The sequence below is a fragment of the Cannabis sativa genome, chromosome 4 (genome assembly GCF_029168945.1).
Source record: "Cannabis sativa cultivar Pink pepper isolate KNU-18-1 chromosome 4, ASM2916894v1, whole genome shotgun sequence".
Classification (NCBI taxonomy): Eukaryota; Viridiplantae; Streptophyta; class Magnoliopsida; order Rosales; family Cannabaceae; genus Cannabis; species Cannabis sativa.
Genome location: NC_083604.1, coordinates 12,387,288 through 12,408,435, shown reverse-complemented (window position 1 = coordinate 12,408,435; position 21,148 = coordinate 12,387,288). Strand labels below are relative to the sequence as shown.

Below are 21,148 nucleotides of genomic sequence, written 5' to 3'. Positions count from 1 at the left end.
GTGTTTGCGATATATAACAGTTATACATAGGACTAGTTTTGCATCCTCTTTTTGTGTTTAGCGATTCATTAGCGATATATTAGCGACGTATTTGGCGATTTGATTAGGATTATGTTTAGCGATGTATAGCGACATACAGCGACATGTTTCGCGACATACTTCTAACAAATTTGTTGACAATTTTGCAGATGGCTCCTGAACTTAAACTTCCAATTACCTCTCATTTCACGGGACGTCTTACCTATCGGGGTACAGATAGGTTCAGATATATCAAGGCCAAGTTTACTGAGATGGATTTGGTTGAGACAGTGAAGGCTAGTCCTTTCGGACACTTTTGGGAAGCTGGAGAGTTAACTTTCGCCGGCGCGTTGGTCCACAGCCTCCTCTTACGAAAAATGAAAGTGGACACAGAAAAGGAGGATGAGGTTTGGTTTCATGTAGGGAGAAATGACATGAGATTCGGACGGATAGAGTTCGAACTCATTACTGGCTTACCTATGGGTAGTGCCCCTACAGACGAGGAAATACACGCCAAGTCCAACGACTATCTAGTTCGGACTTATTTTGAAGGGAAGAGTTCTGTTCAGTTGGACTCCCTTATGCTCCAACTTGAGAGGTGCGAAGATAAAGATGATGCCTACAAGCTTGGACTGATCGCTTTCATTGAAGGTGTATTAGTATCAAAGGAGGGCAATGTCCAAGTTTTGCCTGAGATGTTGAAGTTTGTTAACGATCTCGAATTCTTCTTTAAGTATCCGTGGGGCGAGCGCGCTTTTCGTAAGCTGATGGAGACATTAGGAAAGAATATGCAACATTACAAGGATAATGTTGACAAGAAGAAGGGGAAGAAGATTGCTCAGGAGGCAAAGTACACAGTTAGTGGCTATGTACCTGCCTTTCAGTACTGGGCATACGAAGCAATCGAGAAGTTGGGGAAGAAGTATGCCCACTGCAACGGGACCAAGTTCCCTAGAATGTTGAGCTGGAAAACACCGGAGGGCCAGCGGAAACAAGATGTCAAGGCAACCGACATTGCACTGTTATTCAACAGTCGGGTATGTTTCTTTACTGTTCAGTATTTTATTTAAATTTATTGAAAATGAACATTCGCGACATTGTTCGCGATTTTGTTAGCGACATTATGCGACGTCGCAAAAGAAATTGATGTATCGCTTATCGCGACATATGTCGCGACATGTTATCGACATGTCGCGACATTGTACTGTTTTTTGCAATTATCATAATGTTTGACTTCTTTTCACAGTTTTTAATTATTCTGTGTTTTCTTTTTTGTTCCAGTTGGTGGTGAAGAAGTGCTTGTTTCCCCGGCCCAGTGAAGAGGCATACTTCAAGAGTATTAATGAGGGTAAAGCCCCTCTTTGCTTTGAGATGGACGTAGAACAAACGGTGGACGTTGATGGTACACAGGAGTCTGTGTTTGAAACTCAAGCGAAGACCATCAACGAGGCCGTGACAAAGGCAAATTTAGTTCCACCACCACCGGCACCTGAAGTACACGAGCCATCTACTTCAGCAGGTCCTTCTGCTCCAACCAAGCATAACTGTGGACACTGACCTTGTAAAGAGGTTGGATAGCATTGAGGCCCGGCTGGAGAAGCTTGAGTCCCAGCAGGAAGCCGTCATGTTGGCACAGACGGGGTTAGTAAATAGCCATCTCAGTATGAGGCGGTCCTTCACAGAGAGTCAGAAAGATTTGAAGGAGACTCTACTGGCTAAGATGGACGAGTTGATGGCTATGGTAAAAGGAGCGCCCACACCTGGAGAGCCCACACCTGCACCGCAAAATGAGGAACAACAGGCGAGTGATAACGAAGATGTCTTCCCAGAAGATTGGGAAGCAGATGATAACGAGGCACCGTCAACTCCATTGGAAGCAATCATCACGGCCATTGGGGATACACAATCACAGGACGAAGTCCTACTTCTACCTGCACCCCCAGAAAATGTGCCATTTGTGAGGAAGAGGAAGCCGCCAACGTACTTGAACGACTACACTGCGGAAAAGAAAGAGGCGAGTTCTTCTAGAGAACGTAGACCCGGAGAGACCAGCAGACCGTAGATTGCTTCGTACGTTCAAGAGGTGGTTGATTGGAGACATTCCCAATGCTCGACCTAGGAATGTGCACACCGGTGTTGGCGATGTGAAGTTCTTCACAACTTTGTTTCTTAGGTCGGAGTGGCTTCACGATGATGTAAGTATTTAATCATTAATTAGTATTTTTGATTTTTTTTGCAACATTTTATTGTATTGTCGATGTGTTAGCGACAATGTCGCGACATTTTCGCGACATTGTTGCTGACACAGAAGTTTTTTCTTTCTGTTTTATTTGTCGACATGTCGCGACATTGTCACGACATTCTCGCGACATGGTCGCTTTTTTTTTACGTTCTGTTTAACGACATGTCGCGACATTGTCACGACATTGTCGCGACATTAGACAAATTTATCTAACGACATTGTTCACGACGTTTCGCGACTTTATTTACGACATTAATTAAATTTCTCTTTTTTTTATGCAGCACATAGATGCCATATCACACTTGATGAGGAGGAGACGCCATCATTTTCCAGAGTCGTACCCTCAGCCAGGTGTGATTTTGGACACAACACTTCCACAATTCCTCATAGGCATTTGGAGCTGCCAGACTGGTGACAAAAGTACGTTCGAATGGCCAGATGCAGTGAACCAGTACTATCTGGGTATGGAGACCCGTTACATGCCAAGTTGGAAGGATTTGAACTTCATATACTTCGTCCTGTACTTCGATCATCAAAAACATTGGGTTGCTGTCGAGGTAGATATTGATATGTGGCAGATTCGGGTGTACGATAATGATTTATCATGCACCACCAACGCACAGTTTGATGCCATCATGCTACCTTGGACTGAGTTGTTTCCACATCTGCTGAGGTCTACTGGCTATTATGATCAAGTGAACAACAACATTCTCAATGTGGACTTAGGGGACAGTAGCCAACTCAGATCAATGCATGCTAGACGCATGCCAAGTGAGGTGGTTCCCCAAAGTAAAACAAGGTATTTGTTAATATAGTATATTATTATTTCATTTGCCATTACTCTTTAAATGCAGTTCAGTCTCTAAATGTGTTTGTTGTTAATTTTTCAGTGGTGATTGCGGGGTGTATGCACTTGAGTACATCGAACACCTAATGCTGAATCGGTCCTTGGACAACATTACAGACGATAGCATGAGAATGTTCAGAGATCGGTGGTGTGTAGACTTGTTTTATCAGAACTTAACTTGGTGAAATATAATTTAAAAGGGTTGTAATTTTTTTGTATTATAGACGATAGTTGTTTTTAGTACTGTACAGTTTTTATATATGGAAAAGTGTTCAATTTTAAAACTTTTACTTACATGTCGCTACAAAATCGTTAACATGTCGTTTAATGTCGAAAATTTTTAGTTCCTCAGTGTTTGGTTTCATATCGCTAAAGCACCGCGAACATGTCGTTAAAATGGATAGTTAAATCATGTTGTGACTCTTCAGTTGATGTCGTTAACATGTCGCAATTATATCGCGAAACGTCGATACAAAAGACGTTTCCACATTAAATGGTAATTAATGTGACATTTATTATCCCGCCTAACCAACTACTTGACTATGTCGATAACATGTCGCTCTGTGTCGTGACATGTCGCGAAAATTGCCCAGATTGCTTTGTGCATGACAAACATGTGTACAATTGTGTAATTCAATTTTTACATTTATTATCCCACTTTCCCAACTACTAGTTTTCTCTATAAAAGCCAATTGTCTATCTCATAAGTTACATATTTTCTTAATTTTTTCCCTCTTAAGATAATTCTCTTAGCAATGTCTACTAGAAGGAACAAGGGCAAATATCCGATTCTTACTCCTGAAGAGATCAAGCAGGAGCCTGATTGTGGGGAAATTACGCCTCAAATGCAAAAAGTGCTTGACGACATGAATCGTTTTGAAGATGAACGGCTTATGAACGAGTGGAGGTTTCTAAAACTTGAAAAAAAATTTAACAAAACAGGTGTATGGCCGGCTCCACCACCAGGGTTCCCCGAAGGCTGCCGTCGCTGCAAGTTAGGTTATTTAAATGGTAAACAGGTGAAGCCTGGATCTCTATGCAAATATTGCAAGGCTACATGTCGCTTCATGTCGCAAATGTAATCGTTAAACGTCGCTAAATATCGACTTTTCATTGAATAAATAAAAGTTCCATTAATGTCGCAAAATGTCGCTAAAGTAATCGTGAAACGTCGCTATTTTTAAATTTTTCCAGAATTGATAAAAGTTCTTCCTACATCGCACCATGTCGCTAGTGTAATCGTGGAAAGTCGCAGTTTTTAAATTTTTCCATAATTGATAAAAGTTCTTTCTATATCGCGACATGTCGCTAGTGTAGTCGTGGAAAGTCGCATTTTCAGGACCTTGTCCAGAATAAAATAAATTTCCAAACATGTCGTGAAAGTGTCGCTACATATCGCAAAATGTCGTGAAATACACAATTATATACAAAAATCTGAGATAGTGAGAGTAAACAACCAGATACACAAAAAATAATGTCGATAAAACATAGTCATACATAAAAAAATACAAGTAACATGTCATAAACCATAATAATAATAATAATGCATGCAATTTAAAAACGAAAATGCTGCTCAAACCCTGGCCTTGCAAGTAGCTTTGTTGTGTCCCAATGCGCCACAGTTTGAACATTTGCGTGGTTCCTTGACTTTGGTACCGTTCGATGGAAATCGGTTAGTCCGTAGTCTTCCTGCATTGCTCTTTCTTGGACGACCTACAGGTTTCTTCTCCACTGGTACACCGATTCTCATGTTCTGCATGTGTTCTGGAAGCACCCATTCATCCTCCTCGCCCACAACATTAATTGTTGCATCGTAAGTATTCTTCCACGTCTCCTTTGTGTAATAGGGGGATGACAGAGCGTAGACACTGACATTCTGAGTAAGCGCTGCGGCACATGCATGGGGACAAGGAATTTTCAACAATTGGAACATGCCGCAAGTGCATGTTCTCTCAACTAAGTTCACATCTCCGCCTTTTTCAAAGTCAGAACCATCAGCACCTCTTCCAACATTAAACAATTGTGCACCGTTACGTAGGACACTTCTACGTCTACCATCCTCGTGTTGCTTTATCAAATCTTCCTCAAAATGAGTTGCCAAAGGGGTAACACACTTACTTGCCTTCTCGAGACGGTTAGCAAACCAATTTTGTAGTGTGAACCTTATGAACTCAACTAGAGTAGTTATTGGATATGCCCGGAATTCTTCAGTCACGTTGTTAAGGCTTTCTGCACCGTTGTTTGTCATGATGTTGTACCTGTCTCCTAGACAATAAGGACGAGCCCATTTTTCTAATCCTATATTGTCAACATAAGCAGTGATGGGAGGATCCATCTGTCGGAGCACCTGCAAATGTCTATCACATTCCCTCTTCGACCATGCGTAAGCGGCCAACCATATTTGCGTGTTACATACATCAGTCTTGAACTTGTGGGTGACATTCATAGAAATATGTTTGTAGCATGCACAGTGGCATGCTTCGGGGAAAATAACCTCGACAGCATGTTCAATGCTTTGATGCCTATCCGATACAAACACTAAGTTTTCAACCTCCCCAATCGCTTCCTTTAACTTCTGCAAGAAATACTTCCAAGAGTCATGATTCTCGCTGTCAACAATTGCAAAGGCAATCGGAAACAGTTGGTTATTTGCATCGTACGCTACAGCAACTAGCATTGTGCCCCCAAACCTTGTCTTCAAGAACGTGCCGTCGATACTAATCACAGGACGACAAAACTTAAATCCCCTCCTACAAGCAACAAAGGACTGTAAACAAGACTTGAACTCGTTATCCTCTGTGATAATGTCCGTAATAGTACTGGATTCTTCCGTTCCAAAGCACGTAAAAGTAACCAGGTAACTGACTATAAGCTGCTACTGGCGTACCCCTCGAATACATAAGTCCCTTCTCTCGGCACCTCCAAGCCTTCTCATAGCTCATCTTGATCCCATACTCCTGAAACATATCCCTTTGTATGTCTTTAGCTTTGTACTTAGTTCCATCTGATTTGAACTTGTTCTTAATGAGGTGGCCAACAACCCACGGTGCTGCTTGACGGTTATCAGCATGTCTAGAATCCAGGCTACATGTGTGTTCGTTGTGGAATACAGTAACCTCAAACATGTCACAACGTGCCCTCTTCCTCCCCCTCACTCTCCATTTGCAATCTGAACCCCTGCAAGTTGCATAAAAAACATCGGTCCCAGACCTCTTCACCACGAACTCAAAATTTATTTTCAATGCAAACCTTCCAACCACATTTTTCAATTCAGTCTTATTTGTATACAGCTTGCCAACATATATTTCCCCTGAATGTGTACCAGTAAAAGAAGTTGTATAAACATTATTTTCCTCTATGTCTTCCCTTGTCCACACAATAGGTTTGAATTTTGCACAAACTTCAAAATCAGATGGTACAGTACTACGAGTAGGACACCGGCGCCGTTTACCGGTGCCTGGTGTTTCGTGATTTTCACTCCGAGGGGTTCTTCTTTCTTGGTCTTTCCTTTGCTCCCTTGGACGTGGTGGAGATGGTGGAGGTAGTTCTAACCTTAAAGAAGGTACCTCTATAGGTTCATGAACTTCCAACTCCGCATCACCATCCTCGTTCAAATCTACTATAGGATCATTGTTGTAAAATGCACCATCAAACTCATTGAACTGGTCAAATCCATAGTCAACCCTATTATCCTCATCTATATTAGTAGGGGCCTGCTCATTCATCCCTACGGCTGGATCTGTTTCTGGGACAAAACTCCCAACAACACTTCTTGGGAGGACAGTTGGCGGAGTAGGCCCCAAAAGCGCATGCCTTTTAACCTTAGTCACAAACAAAGGGCAAAGAAGTTCTCCACACTCATTTTTGCCTTCATTCTTAAGAACAATCTTACTTGACTATCTTTCACTAAAACTTCTGGCGGTATCATATTGCCTTTCATGTACATATAACACACCTCTATTTTCAGTTCATACACAATAGGGTCTATATCCAACTCTTCATACAAAATATCATTCATCTTTTCTAAAGTAGTGTCAACCTCAAACATTAACATCTTACTTTTTGGATTATTGAAAATCCAGTTGAAACCTTCAACTGCCCAAGCCCCATCATATAGTACAACTACAAACACATTTGAATCTGCAAACCAAAATGACCACAAATTATAACAAACCAATATGTCGCAAGATATCGCGAACCTATCGCTACTTATCGCGAACCAATTACAAAAACAGTATGTCGACAAATGTCGCGAACTTGTCGAGAAAAATAAAAATATCCACAATATAACACAATAATTCTATGTGTCGCGACTTGTGTCGCTACATGTCGATACATGTTGCTAAATGTCGTCCCTAACCTCTTGTCAGCTAGTAATCGCTAAATGTCGCTAACCATGTCGACAAATATCGCTAAAATTGCAAAAAAAATAGTAAACTCGCAGACTTGCTGCATTTCGTGTTTCATTGACAAAGGGTGTCAAAAGGGTACATAAAAACCACGGATATGTGTAGATCTATTACTTTCAACATAAATACATCTAAATCAAACAATAATTACTAAAGAAATTACATACCCATTATTGTTTAAAGGAATGACTTTCTTAGAGCTTTGGTTGGGTTTCAAGTTCCCTTTGAGTAAGGCGGCCGAACTAGCTCCGGTGGTGGCAATGTGTGTATTCTAGAGAGAGAGAGAGAGAGAGAGAGAGAGAGAGAGAGAGAGAGAGAGAGAGAGAGAGAGAGAGAGAGAGAGAGAGAGAGAGAGAGAGAGAGAGAGAGAGAAATCCGAGAGATAGAGAGAGAGAAAGTGTTATGAATATTTTTTATTTGTTTTAGGGGTACAATTGTAAGGGATAAATGTTTTAAGTATAGTTTTCATAATATAAAGAATGCTAGCATAGTTTTAGTGTACTCTTTATTTTTAAGCATATATTGTCAAATTTCCCTATGTATAATAGTGGTATATAATTTTATTAGCATAATAAAAATATTTTAATGTACGTATATAATTTTATTGCCATGCTACATATATTTAATTATTATTTATATATTTTTTGATTGTATGATTATTTATTTTAAATAATATTTAATTAGTTTTTATTTTATTATATACAATGGTCATGGTATATATATTTTAATTGTGGTATATAATTTGGTTAGTATAGTATACATACATATATATATTAGTAATCTATATTTTTATTATTATTATTTTTTGTATATATGTTTTGGTGTATGGTATATGTATTTTTTGTTATACGGCATATAATTTTTTTAAATAATATTTAAGTTTTATTTTCTATTGTACTTTTGTTGACATGATATATAATTTTATTAGCATCTTATATATTTTTATTTTTACTTGTTGTTATTATTAGATATATTTTTATTGTAAGGTATATATTTTATGTTATATGGTATATAAGTTTTATTGTATAGTATATCATTTTATTTAAGATAATGCATGTTTAGTTTTTATTTTAGTATACATAAAGGTGATATATAATTTTGTTAATATGATATATATAATTTTTTTTAATAATATTATATTATTTTGTTTTATTTTTTATTGTAGTTGTATACGTTTTATTGTATGGTATATGATTTTTGTTGTCTATAATATATTATTTATGTTTAATATGATATTTAGTTTCTATTTTATTTTATATAAATTTTTTTGGTATGTATTCATATTTTAATGGTGACATATATAATTTTGTTAGCATGATATATATATTTTTTGAGTATTAATTTAGTATTGTTATAATTTTTTTGTGGTATATAATTTTATTACTATGGTATATTAATTTTCTGTACTACGATATATCTAATACTGTTGTATATATTTAAATGATCTAATATATTTATTTATTTTTGTTACAATATAATTATATGCAATACTAAAAAAAATATGTAACTTAATTTTGTTATTATATATATAAAAATATATGTGATAAAGCTATTTTTATAATTTTTATTAGCTAATTTATTAGATTTAGCCATTTTCTTAATTTTTTTTAAAAGTGGACATTTACTAACTTAGTTACCAAATTTAAGGTCATTTTGCATCTCAACCCTAATAAAAATTTAAAATTATATACATACATATATAATATATAGATATATAGATAAAAAAGAAAAAAAAATTAAAATTATTTCAGTCAAATAAGTATATATATAAATATATAATTAGTGTATGGTGACCTTAAAACAATATTTAAGAACTTTAACAAAATATTTACTTTGAGACTTGGGTAGAAACTCGTGTTTATAACGTATTATAAAATAATATAAAATAAATTAAAAGAAAAGAAGACGAAGTTGAATAGAGAAAGAGAAACGAAATGAAAATTTCTTAATTATTTATTCTAATGCGGTGAATTCTTATTTATATTAAAATATAACTAAAATAATGAAAAATTAAATTAATGTAATAAAAAAAAAATACAACCAAATATTAATAGTGATAATTAATTTAGTAATTTAGATATCATAAATAATATTTCATAACAAGATTAAATTTTTTAAGCATTTGAGTGGAGTATCTATTTTTTCCTTTGGAAATAGAATAGTTATTTCATAAAAAGGTGAAAATTGGAAAAATATTCGAAAGTTCAAAAATAATAAAAGTATATAACATAGTTATATATATATTCACAGCAAAATTGGAAATAATATGAAAAAATCATACACAAGATTGAGTACGTACTGAATTTTTTAGAGTACACTACACACAAAATTATTAGTTCTAAAACAAACAATACAAACACACACACACAATCACAATAATAGTGCCCTTAAATTTAAGGTGCTGGGTGGTTATAATATATAAGACATGCATGCATACGCATACAACTCTGGCCAACTAATATATATTCATATATATGGTTTATTATTAATTGGCAAAATAACTAACACAAATTATAATTATAAGCATATTACTTAACAAAAGAAATCAACCATATCCCATTTAAGTAGGCCATGGTTCATGGTGATATTGATTTGATCACTATTATGATCTTTTTTCCCTTTAATTAGTTTGATATGATCAATCAAGGCAACCAGCCTGCTGGCAAGTAGTTATTCACGCTTGGACCGGCTGTCACAACTGATATTGTATCTGCCTGATATCTGTAATTAATCATATATAAATGTCAAAATCGACGATTATTAAATAGATTATTTGGATAAAGTATGTTTTTATTTTTTCTTTTTCTTCCATTAAGTTACTTAATTACTCAACCAGTACACACAAAATGTATTGTATTATTACTTCCATGATTGAATTCTAGTGAGTTTTAATTAGTACTTTATATATATATAGGATTATTAATTAGTACATACCCAATTTGTAATGTGGGCTCACAGTCCAAAGGGTGATAAAACACATCATGATGAGCCTGCTGTTGATGAGATTGCCGCCCATACTCATCGGCGCTTGGATTAAGTTGGAGTGAACTTAGTTGGTAACCTTCCACCAGCTGCAAACCACAAACACATTATAGACACACACACACACACACATATATATATATACACAACAAATCAAATCATATATATATATATGACCAAGAAGAGTTGAAATAATGTTGATGTACAGTTATCACCTTTTGTTTCAGGTTCTTGTTAGTTTCGTTAAGAAAATGTTCCTGCATACATATATAGAGGTAAGAAAATTCAATTTTTTTTATGTAAACATATATATAGTGTGGCATATTATATAAAGCATATTTTTCATACTTTACGCTGAAGATCGGTGAGCTGATCTAGCATGCATTGGGTCTACATTATAAGACAAAACAAAGTCCAGAGTTAGTTCATGAAACCACAAATTATTTGGCACTTTCAAACTGGGTTTTCCTCTATATATAAAAATGAAATAAATAATTATAAATGAGTTAATATATATATATATATATATATATATTTATATATAAATAAATACCCGCGTTGATCTGATCTGCTTGAGTGACGTATCCAGCTGTCTTTCAAGTGACTCGAGCTCTTTGCTGCTTAAGTTTCCTAGTTCTTCTCCCATAAGGTTTCTACGGTGGATAACTAACATCAGATGCATATATGCTTACAATATTACAAAAATAAACATCTTTAATTTGCAGCTAATTAATAGCTAGTACTGTGTATGAATTAACCTGTGATTCCTTAGCAGAGTATCATAGCGTGCTTTTAGCTTCAAATACTCCTGTTGGCTACTCAGTTCCTATAGTTTTAGAAGGAATAATATTATAATCAATATATATATATATGCATATAATATATGTTAGAACAAATGAACAATATAGTAGCTAAATTAGCTAGTGGCGCACTTATTTGCTAGTTCATCTCAACTAAATTACCTAAAATGTCATGAGCTACTTCTAGTGCAATTTCTCGTGCATGTTAATGTAAAGATATACAGTATCTATCTTAATACAGAAAGATCATAGGAAGAAAAGTAAAATTAGGCAATATGAGGTAATAAGGTAGATTACTAGATTATTAGTTTATTTATTTGAAACACTAATAATGTGGATTGTAAATTCAGTACTGGTTAGTTAGTTTGAATATTCTTGATTCGTACTATTTCTTTGATATATACAGTAATTGATGGTTTGTTAAATTAGAATAAAGTAAATAGTTGTGATTTGTTTTAGGTCATAGTTTTGTAATGTGTTTAGTGACTAGTATAGTATGATGATGATGATGGTAGTATGGTGATAACTTTACAGTTGGTTGTGTATATAGTAGATAATAGTTTGGCTTAGAAGAAGATTGTATGAGAAAGTAGTAAGCTTTATTAATAGTTTGGATGTTGGTTATACAATTTGGAATCATTGATGAGGTATTTATAGTTGCTTACTCTTTACATTTTGTGGTTAGAATTATATTTTCTAGATTCTTCTTTTACTAGAAGATATTGTATCAATACACATCTAAAGTTCGCATAGCTAATATTTTCCAGATTAAATCTTATCTAGAAATTACTTAAGGTTCTTATAGAATTTTTTCTTCAAATGTGTAGAAATTTCTAGACTAAGGTGTTTTAAAAAAGTGTAGCACATTCTCTAATACTTCTCATTGGTACAAATTTTTATAACAACAATCATGTCTCGTAGTAGCTCAAATTTTCCTCTTGGTAACGCCTTTGTGAAAATATCTACCAATTGTTCTTCAGTCTTGCAGTGCTTGAGCTCTATTTCTTTGCTTGCTTCTACTTTCCTGATAAAATAATATCTGATGCTTATATGCTTCGTTCTGCTATATGAAATACGGGATTCTTTGCCATTGTTGTAGCTGATATACTTACGCAAAAGATCATTATAACTTCTTCTTGTAATTCTCCTATGCCTTCAAGTATTCTTTTAAGCCATATAGTTTGGCTTGTAGTCATAGCTGATGTAATATATTCTGCTTCTATAGATGATTTGGCAACAGTTGGTTGCTTCTTTGATGCCCAAGAAAATATTCCAGATCCAAGTGTGTTCTTCATGTCGTGAACTGATCCTGCTCAGTCACTATCCGTGTAGCCAATCAGTTTAGAATCATTTGTAATTTCGTGCCAAATACCATTGAGTTTTGTTCTTCACAAGTATCTGAGGATTTACTTGGCTGCTCCGTAGTGAACTTGACTTGGATCATGCATGAAGCTTGATAGAATGCTAACTGCGTATATTATGTCTGGTCCTGTAGTAATTAGATAGAGTAGGCTGCCGATTAGACTTTAAAATTTTGATTCATCTATTTTTGGTGAGCCATCTTCTTTCTTGAGAGCTTTATTGTTGTGTAATGGAGTTGATGCAGTCTTGCGTCCCTCTATTTTGATTTTCTTCAATAGTGTCTCCGTATACTTTTTTTGTGAGATGAAGATCCCATCTTCTTTTTGAGTTATTTCGATCATCAGAAAGTAGAGCATTAATCCTAGATCGATCATCTTGAAACTCTTCATCATGTCTTCTTTAAATTTCTTGATTATTTTCTCATTATTTCCTATGTAGATGAGATCATCAACGTATAAAGAGACAATTAGTGTATCATTCATACCTTGTGTTTTTATGTATAATGTTGGTTCACTTTTGCTCCTGCTATATCTTTGTTTAGTGAAGTAGTGGTTGATTATACTATACCAGGCTTGCGGAGCTTGCTTTAAGCCATACAAGCCTTTTTTTAACTTGAGAACTTTATCTTCTTGTCCTTGCACCACAAAACCTTGAGGTTGCTCTACATATATTTCTTCTTCAAGATAACTATTTAGGAATGCCGAGTTCACATCGAGTTAAAAAATCTTCTATTTATTCTATGTGGCTAGAGCTATTAAAGCCCTAATAGTGTCAAGGCGTGCTACTGGAGAAAATATTTCATTGTAATCAACTCTATACTGTTGAGAGTATCATTTCACAACTAATCTTGCTTTGTGCTTTTGGATAGAGTCTTCTACGTTGAGTTTTGTCTTGTAGACCTACTTGACTCATGAACTTTCTTTGTCATGTTGTCGATCTACAAGCTCCCAAGTCTCATTATTTTCAATCAGTTTTATCTCTTCATTCATGGATTTTCTCCATACTTCTTGTTGTTGAGCTACTTCAAAACTTTCTGGCTCTGTAAGTACTAGGTTGCATGTCTCATAGATCCCAGCAAGCAGTCTTGTTCGCCTTACTGGTGAGTTTGGTGGGGATTCAATAGCTTGTCATGGTTTTTTTGTTGTTGGTTGAGTAAAAACTTCATTTTGATCAAGTTCTTGTCTTGGTGGTAGAGGAATATTGATTGTCTTTCTTTCAACTTCTTGTGTCTCCCAGTTATATGCAGCATCTTCATCAAATTTTACATTTAGACTTATTATTAGTTTATTTGATTCTAAGTTGTAGACTCGGATAACCTTTTGATTGAGTACTATAGCCTAAGAAGATTCATTTTTTCAGTCTTCTCATCAAGCTTGCCACTTTTCTCTTTTGGAATGTGAGAGTAGCATATGCAGCCGAAGACTTTGAGATACTTTGCTGATGACTTACGTCCACTCCAAGCTTCGTTCGGCGTCTTATTCTGCACGACTTTGGTTGGACATCCATTGAGCAAGTAGACTGCAGTGCTTACTGCCTCTGTCCAAAATCTTTTTGGAAGACCTTTCTCTAGTAGCATGGCTCTTAATGCCTCCATAACAGTCCTATTTTTCCTTTCAGATATGCCATTTTGTTTTGGTGCATATCCAAAAGTGAGTTGGTGCTCCATCCCTTCATCTTTACAGAACTTATTAAATTCATTAGAAGTGTATTCTTTGCCTCTATCACTTCTAATTGTCTTGATATAATGTCCACTTTGTTTTTCAACACGGGCTTTATTTCTTTTGAAAATATCAAAAACTTGCGGCTTTTGTTGCATAAAATGAACTCATGTCATTCTAGTAAAGTCATCCATGAAGAGAATGAAGTACTTATTTTTGATCATTTAATGGAGTGCGCATTGCCTCGCAGACATCTGTATGGATCAACTGCAGTGGCTTTTTGGCTCTCCAAGCTTTGCTTGACGAAAGAAGTTGACGATGTCATTTTCCAAGCATGCATCCTTCGCAAACTGTGTTGATCTCCTTAATTGTTAGTATGTCTCGCATCATATTCTTCTATTTGAGGATCGTTAGCCCGTGAAAGTTGAAGTGACCAAACCTTCTATGCTAAAGTCACGACTCATCTGTTTGCGCTTGTATTGCCACATTTCTTCCAATTGCATATCTCCATTATATGGGAAAGTATCTGTTATTTCTAATTTTTACCTTTATAATTTGAAAGGATATATTTTGCTTATCATAGATTGTGCAAGAATCTCCTTCAAAATGTAAAGAGTACCCTTTTTCAATAATTTGGCCAACAATATGTAGATTTTGATTGATGTCGAATACCAAAAGTACATCATTAATGTATCTCTTGCCTTTTTAAGGTCAATGGAAATAGTGCCTTTACCGACTACTTCCATGAAGTCACCTAATCGATTTTGACTTTAGTCTTGGATATGTCAAGACTGCAAAAGATGCTCTCATTTTTTATCATATGGTTACTACAAGCACTATCAAGATGCCAAGTATCTTCTCCTTCTTCTGATGCAGCTTGGCAGATACATAAGAGATTACTTTCATTATTTTTCTCTTCGAAAAAATTAGCTTGATGGAATTTTTTTAAACGACAAGTTTTTTTAGTGTGCCCAATTTTTTTTACAATTTTGGCACTGTGGTTTTCCTTTAAACAAGTCGTCTTTCTCCAAGTGACTTTTTCTTTTACAAATGCCACATGGAGGATACTTGTCGTTATTTTCTTTTTATTTTTGTTGTATCTTTTTCCCATCAGCTTTTGGTTTTTGAGACCACAGATTGATTTTAGACTGAAGACATTTTCAGCTTCACTTTCCTTATACCTTTCTTGTCTACTTTCATATGTTTCAAGAGAGCCTATTATTTAGTTAGTGATAGAGTTTCTAAGTCTTTAGTTTTCTCTATCACATAAATAATTGAATCATATTTTTCTGTACAAGATATTAATGTCTTTTGTACTATATTTTTGTCAGAAATTATTTCTTCATAGGCTCCCATTTGATATACTATTTCTTTAATTCTAGAATAGTAATCTTTTGCGGTCACATTATCATTCATTTTAAGATTCTCAAAATCTCTTCTAAGCTTTTGTAGTCTAACTGTGCGTACCTTAACTGTTCCTTAAAACTCCTCTTGCACCGTGTCACATGCTTCTTTTGTCGTTGTTGCATCCATACTCCGTGAAAAAAAAAATTGAATGTCATAGCTTGCTATAAGAAGTATAATGCATGAGAATCCTTTTGTTGATTATCCTCTAATGCCTTCTTTTGATCTTCTGAAAGAGATGTAATATCTTCCAGAATAGCGATTTCCTCTTCGATAATTTTTCATAGTTTTCTACATGAAAAATTGGAAGACGTAGAGAAGAGTGGTTGGACTCCAAACTCATGTTGATGGACTGCGCCTGGAGTGGAAGTCAGAGACAAAGTATACTACATAGATGGGCTCTCATGAAAATGATAGAGTTGTGAAATCTTGTCCCAAAGGGAAGTACTAGTTCTCCCACAAAGAGGTCGTGACCAGCAAATAAGTGGGCTGGGGCATGAGTCTCAGGAAAGGCAATTTATGCAAGCGGTCTATGGTTCTTGCTTTTGATAAAGGGGTCTCCACTAGAATAGAAGATATTTGATAAATCAAACAACAGCAGTTGGATGAGCCCAATTACAGAAAGAAAGTAACAAATATGACAAAAATATAGGTTCTATGGACAGAGTGTGAGCTAGCCAAAGAGTTCGGATACCACTGATGGCTTGTTAAATTAGAATAGAGTAAATAGTTGTGATTTGTTTAGGTGAAAATTTTATAATGTGTTTAGTGAATAGTGTAATATGATGACAATAGTAGTATGGTAATACTTGATAGGTTGTTGTGTATATAGTAGAGAATAGTTTGGCTTAGAAAAGGATTGTATGAGAAAGTAGTAAGCTTTATTGATAGTTTGGATATTGGTTACACAATTTAGAATTCTTGATAGGGTATTTGTAGTTACTTACCCGTCGTTAGAATTATTTCTTCTAGATTTTTCTTTTACTAGTTAGAATTGTATCCATACACATCTAAATATTTCTAGAGTTCACATGGCTAGTATATTCTACATTAAATCTTATCTAGAAATTACTTAAGGTTCTTAGATAATTTTTATCACAAATGTGTAAAAATTTCTAAACTAAAGTGTTGTAGAAATGTGTAGCTAATTTTAATATTCTAATCGTAGTTAAGTTGGAAAGTCAAAGAGAAGCCATATATTTCACTTTTCAAAGATATCAATTTATCTCATTACAAACAAGCATATGCTATACATATTTCTAACAAATAACATGCAAGTAACAAACATGATGTGTATATATATAAGATAATACATTATTTATGCAATCTATAAACCAAAAATATAAATATATATATTTATATATATAACTAATAATTATTATTACCAAGGCTTCTCTTGCAGACACGTTAGGCTCTGGAGCTCCATAGTTGTTCTTCTGATACCTTTCCAGTGTTTTTAGCATGCTGTGTATAAATATATGTATATCATCACAAAACCTAAATTAATAAATGCATATATTATTTCATAATAATCTCCTCACGAAGAATTCCTAGACATTTGATCACAATGTAAACTAATAACTATATCACTTCATATAACAACATTTTGAATAAGGATTATATAAGGATATATTAGGGCCAAACTTATTACAAGTATATATGTTCTACATTTGGTTTATGGTAAAAAAAATTAGACTTATATATTGCATCAAACAAAATTAAGATAGAAGATCAAATCAGACCTTTTGTATTAATATCTTGCAATGCAAAAGATCATGCGTGTTTGTTTCGAAAAGAATGATAGATGGTTGAATATTATATGTTGAAAACCATATTATATATATATATATATATATATATTCATATAGATAGATAGATAAATATTTGTGCCAAGAGTATAAGTTGTACTGAAAGTGTACCTAAATTTATATTTTTACAGAAAAAATATCTAAATCAATTTTTAGTTCCATTGTATATACGTGCTCTACTAGATGCAAATGTGGAAGATTGGATAACATGGATTTTTATAGTGAAAATTTATAAGTTATCTAAGTACTTAAATTTTTTCAACATAACCATATTTAACACAACTTTCATATTTCTATCGCAATATCCCTTTATGCAAATCAATCACACTATTATCTAACAGCGGAGTTAATAACATGAATGTGTAACTAATGTTGATCATATTCTTGATAGAAGCAACCATATTTATACCAAAATGGTGTGCATCTTAATGAAAGCAACCTCCCGAGCGAGGTAGTTTGGGATCGGTTGCGAGGCCTGCATGATTACCGGGCATTAACTTTTCCGGCCTCCTGACCGATCCCACTATGACATGTTTGGGAGGATCCTTGGAACGCTGCATACTAGCTAGTTGTTGAGATTTACTTCTATCTTTCAAAAATTTCAGTTTTGAAAATGCAATAAAAAAAGTTTTACTACTACAATTAACACATTTATTTTTTATTTTTTGGTAAAAAAAAAAAATAAAAAACAGAAGATACAAGTCTAAAGAGGCTTGTTTCATTGATTTTACTTTAGCACTCATCAAAATTTAGTTTTATCTTTGGTTTTATTAAAACATCGTAGACAAAAATTTAAAAAAAAAATGATTTTAGAAAATCTGAAAGCGAAGACAAAACACTCATTTAATTGAATAGAAGCGTCTTTAGTTATTCCCAAATAACCATAGGTGTTTCTCTTCGATTAATTAGCCTTTTCATCTTTGGTTATTCCCAAATAACTAAATACATATATCTCTTCAATTAAATGGCCCTTTCGTCTTTCGTCTTTAGTGAGATTTAATCTGGATAATGAACAATTTCTTAAAAAATGACTCCTTTTATGTGCTTAAATAAATAAGGATATAAATATAAGAAGATATATGCCTCAACAAAGAACAACATGTGTTCTTAAAGAACATATTTCTCTTCAACTAAACAACAAATAATAAACAAATGTAGATATGTTATATATACTATATAAGACATCTCTAACTATACTTTCTAAACACACTCTTTAGACTTGAAAAAATAAGCTCTAACCATACAAAAAATAACAATTTCTATAATAAAAAATAGATAAGGAACTCTCAAATGTAGAAAGCTCCTTATTTTTTCGCTAAACTTTTTTAATAATATTTTAATAAAAGCACTATAATTTTTTTTATTATTTTATAAAATTAATTTATATTTGATAAATTTAAATTATAAAATATTATTAAAATAATCAAATACTAACTAAAGCAGGAAGTACAACTAGTAACAACAATAAAATAATTCTCTATTTTAATTAAAAAATAAAAAATATAATTGGAGATGCTCAAACAATAACTAGAAATGAAAATTAACAATTAATAAAATTAACTACATATCATTTTTTTAGCACACTTCTAACAAAAAAAACCCCAAATTTCTAACTAATTAACAGCTTTAATTAATATTTATTTCAAACTAGAACCCAAAATAATTCCATTTCAAAAAGAAAAAAAAACCTAAAATGATTAATTTGTTACCAGAATATAAACTAATAATATATAGCCAGCCTTTCAAAAAAAAAAAAATAATAATATGTAGCCAGTAAATCCCAAAAAAACAAATATTTTAATTTTTAAATGGGTTACCTCCTAATTTACAATACTAGTTATTAAATAGATTAACAATAATCAGATGATTAATCATTGAATCTTTTTGGGGAAAAAAGAAAAAAAAAAGTGAGCTTTGGAAACAGTAAACCCTAATGTCAGAAATTAAGATTAGTCAAATGTCTGGATCGATCGATCGATCCACTTAGATTGATCGAAAGCATCCTCGTTGGACTTGACTTTGATTGAAATGTAGAGAGAGAGAGAGAGATTTAATCCAGTGATATGTGAAAGAATGAAACTCTTGAATCTGAAAAAGCTAGCTACATACCGTCAAAATGTTTTAACCCATACCCAGAAGCAACCTCTCTCTCTTGTTTCATTTCCCAACCTGGAAAATTAATTAATATATTATAGATTCCGATCAGATCAACTTACGATCTGATATGATGACCATCCCAAGTGCCCTGACCCTAGCTCCCCATAAAAAAAAAGGAAAAACTTTTAATAGTAAATAATGAAAGCTTAAAGAAAACCCTAATTAGCAGGCTCATATCATAGAAGTGGGAAAATATGAATAAATGTAGAGAAAAAGATGTGACAGAAAAAATACAGTTTTGGAAGAATGAAGCCAAGTTGTCCAAGGTGCCATCAGAGAGAGAGAGCTGTAGCCAAAAACCTACCAAGCTTGGTCCATTGAAAGATCGGATCTTTTCGCATAATATGGAAAGGGAAGAAAAAGTTTGAAAGAAAAAGAGTTCACACAAAACAAAAGCATAACATATAGTTATATATATATATATGGATTATTATTGTATTATAATATAAAATATGGTATGAATAAATTAATAAAAGAAGAAGAGATATATAGTCATATATATATAATTATAATGATGTTTTATGGCGTTTCCAGTTGCAGATCTAGCAGCCAATGCCACCACAGAGACACTCAGCCCTGCTAAAAACGCGGAGACATTCACTAAAACGGTAATAAAGGGAAAAAACGTTTCGAAATTCAACCAAACAAATTACAAAAAAAACAAACACCACAAACACAAATATAAGCACACAACTTCTCTTTATACAAAGAGATTTCACCAGCTTTGCCAAAACCCTTAAACCAGACTAGCTAGTAATTCGAGATCCAAAAGAGGAATCACCAAAATAAATAAATATATATATATACTCACACATATTTCAATATTAAAACAAAAGCTTTCTCTTTCATATAAGTTTTGCTTTATAGCTCATCTTATACCTTTTTGTGCTTATGATACATATATATTATATAGATGTTTTGGTGAAAATATATATATATATACCTTGAACTACTGCAAAACTCGTACAGCTTTCCTCTATTGGAGAAGATGATGAGAGCAACCTCAGCATCGCATAGAACGGAAAGCTCATAGGCCTTTTTCAAAAGCCCGTTTCTTCGCTTTGCAAAGGTCACTTGCCTGTTGATCTTGTTTTCAATCCTCTTCAGCTCTACTCTCCCTCTTCCCATTTCTCTCTCTCTCTTCTCAGACCTCACTAAATTTTCTCTCCAAACAAACAAACAAACTAAACTATACCCAAATGCATATATATGCTAAACCAAACCTAGTTAGCTTTTTGTTCTTTTTAATCTCTCTCTAAGAATTATGATCAGATGATAATAATAAAGTTTTGATTTTTATTTTTTATCTTCTTTTTAAGATAGGTATATAAATATACCACATTAGTAGATGGTTAGGAATGAAAAAAAAAAAAAACTTAACGTACAGCTTACGCATTTAATTAAGTTAAAGTTCACACGTGACAACAAGCCTTTTTTTTTTAAAAAAAAAATGAAGAAAAA

The 21,148-nt window shown here is 33.7% G+C and overlaps 3 protein-coding genes across 4 annotated transcripts; 1 reads left to right on the top strand and 2 right to left on the bottom strand.

The window, feature by feature from the left end:
• Nucleotides 1–188: 188 nt before the first annotated feature.
• Nucleotides 189–3,292, top strand: LOC115713230 (uncharacterized). The gene is made up of 6 exons (XM_061113532.1): nucleotides 189–1,055; nucleotides 1,300–1,512; nucleotides 1,586–2,076; nucleotides 2,192–2,213; nucleotides 2,542–3,059; nucleotides 3,151–3,292. The coding sequence occupies exons 1-6, from the start codon at nucleotides 189–191 to the stop codon at nucleotides 3,290–3,292; spliced, it is 2,253 nt and encodes a 750-aa protein (XP_060969515.1).
• Nucleotides 3,293–4,680: 1,388 nt separating this feature from the next.
• On the bottom strand, nucleotides 4,681–5,784 carry LOC115713723 (uncharacterized). Its single transcript, XM_030642205.2, has one exon. The coding sequence runs from the start codon at nucleotides 5,782–5,784 to the stop codon at nucleotides 4,681–4,683; it is 1,104 nt and encodes a 367-aa protein (XP_030498065.2).
• Nucleotides 5,785–9,803: 4,019 nt separating this feature from the next.
• LOC115712087 (agamous-like MADS-box protein MADS4) lies at nucleotides 9,804–21,148 on the bottom strand. Of its 2 annotated transcripts, XM_061113281.1 has the most exons (9): nucleotides 19,922–20,184; nucleotides 19,747–19,781; nucleotides 17,108–17,186; nucleotides 11,257–11,324; nucleotides 11,052–11,151; nucleotides 10,847–10,888; nucleotides 10,714–10,755; nucleotides 10,451–10,587; nucleotides 9,804–10,237 (listed from the first exon to the last, which is right to left on the bottom strand). In XM_061113281.1, exons 1-9 carry the CDS (start codon nucleotides 19,958–19,960, stop codon nucleotides 10,159–10,161), a joined length of 621 nt encoding a protein of 206 aa, XP_060969264.1. In that variant the 5' UTR covers nucleotides 19,961–20,184; the 3' UTR covers nucleotides 9,804–10,158. The 2 variants fall into 2 exon arrangements, with proteins under 2 accessions (XP_060969264.1, XP_030496177.1); XM_030640317.2 differs by lacking the exons at nucleotides 19,747–19,781; nucleotides 19,922–20,184 and adding an exon at nucleotides 20,631–21,148.

What these genes read in the sequence shown, in the direction of transcription:
- LOC115713230 (XM_061113532.1), top strand. Translation starts at nt 189, where the DNA reads ATGGCTCCTGAACTTAAACTTCCAATTACCTCTCATTTCACGGGACGT. An exon ending in CACTGTTATTCAACAGTCGG is followed by an intron (nt 1,056 to 1,299) that starts GTATGTTTCTTT and finishes TTTTTGTTCCAG; the next exon opens with TTGGTGGTGAAGAAGTGCTT. An exon ending in CGGAGTGGCTTCACGATGAT is followed by an intron (nt 2,214 to 2,541) that starts GTAAGTATTTAA and finishes TTTTTTATGCAG; the next exon opens with CACATAGATGCCATATCACA.
- LOC115713723 (XM_030642205.2), bottom strand. Translation starts at nt 5,784, where the DNA reads ATGCTAGTTGCTGTAGCGTACGATGCAAATAACCAACTGTTTCCGATT.
- LOC115712087 (XM_030640317.2), bottom strand. Translation starts at nt 20,815, where the DNA reads ATGGGAAGAGGGAGAGTAGAGCTGAAGAGGATTGAAAACAAGATCAAC. An exon ending in AGCAGATCAGATCAACGCGG is followed by an intron (nt 10,889 to 11,051) that starts GTATTTATTTAT and finishes CTTATAATGTAG; the next exon opens with ACCCAATGCATGCTAGATCA. An exon ending in GAGCCCACATTACAAATTGG is followed by an intron (nt 10,238 to 10,450) that starts GTATGTACTAAT and finishes GATTAATTACAG; the next exon opens with ATATCAGGCAGATACAATAT.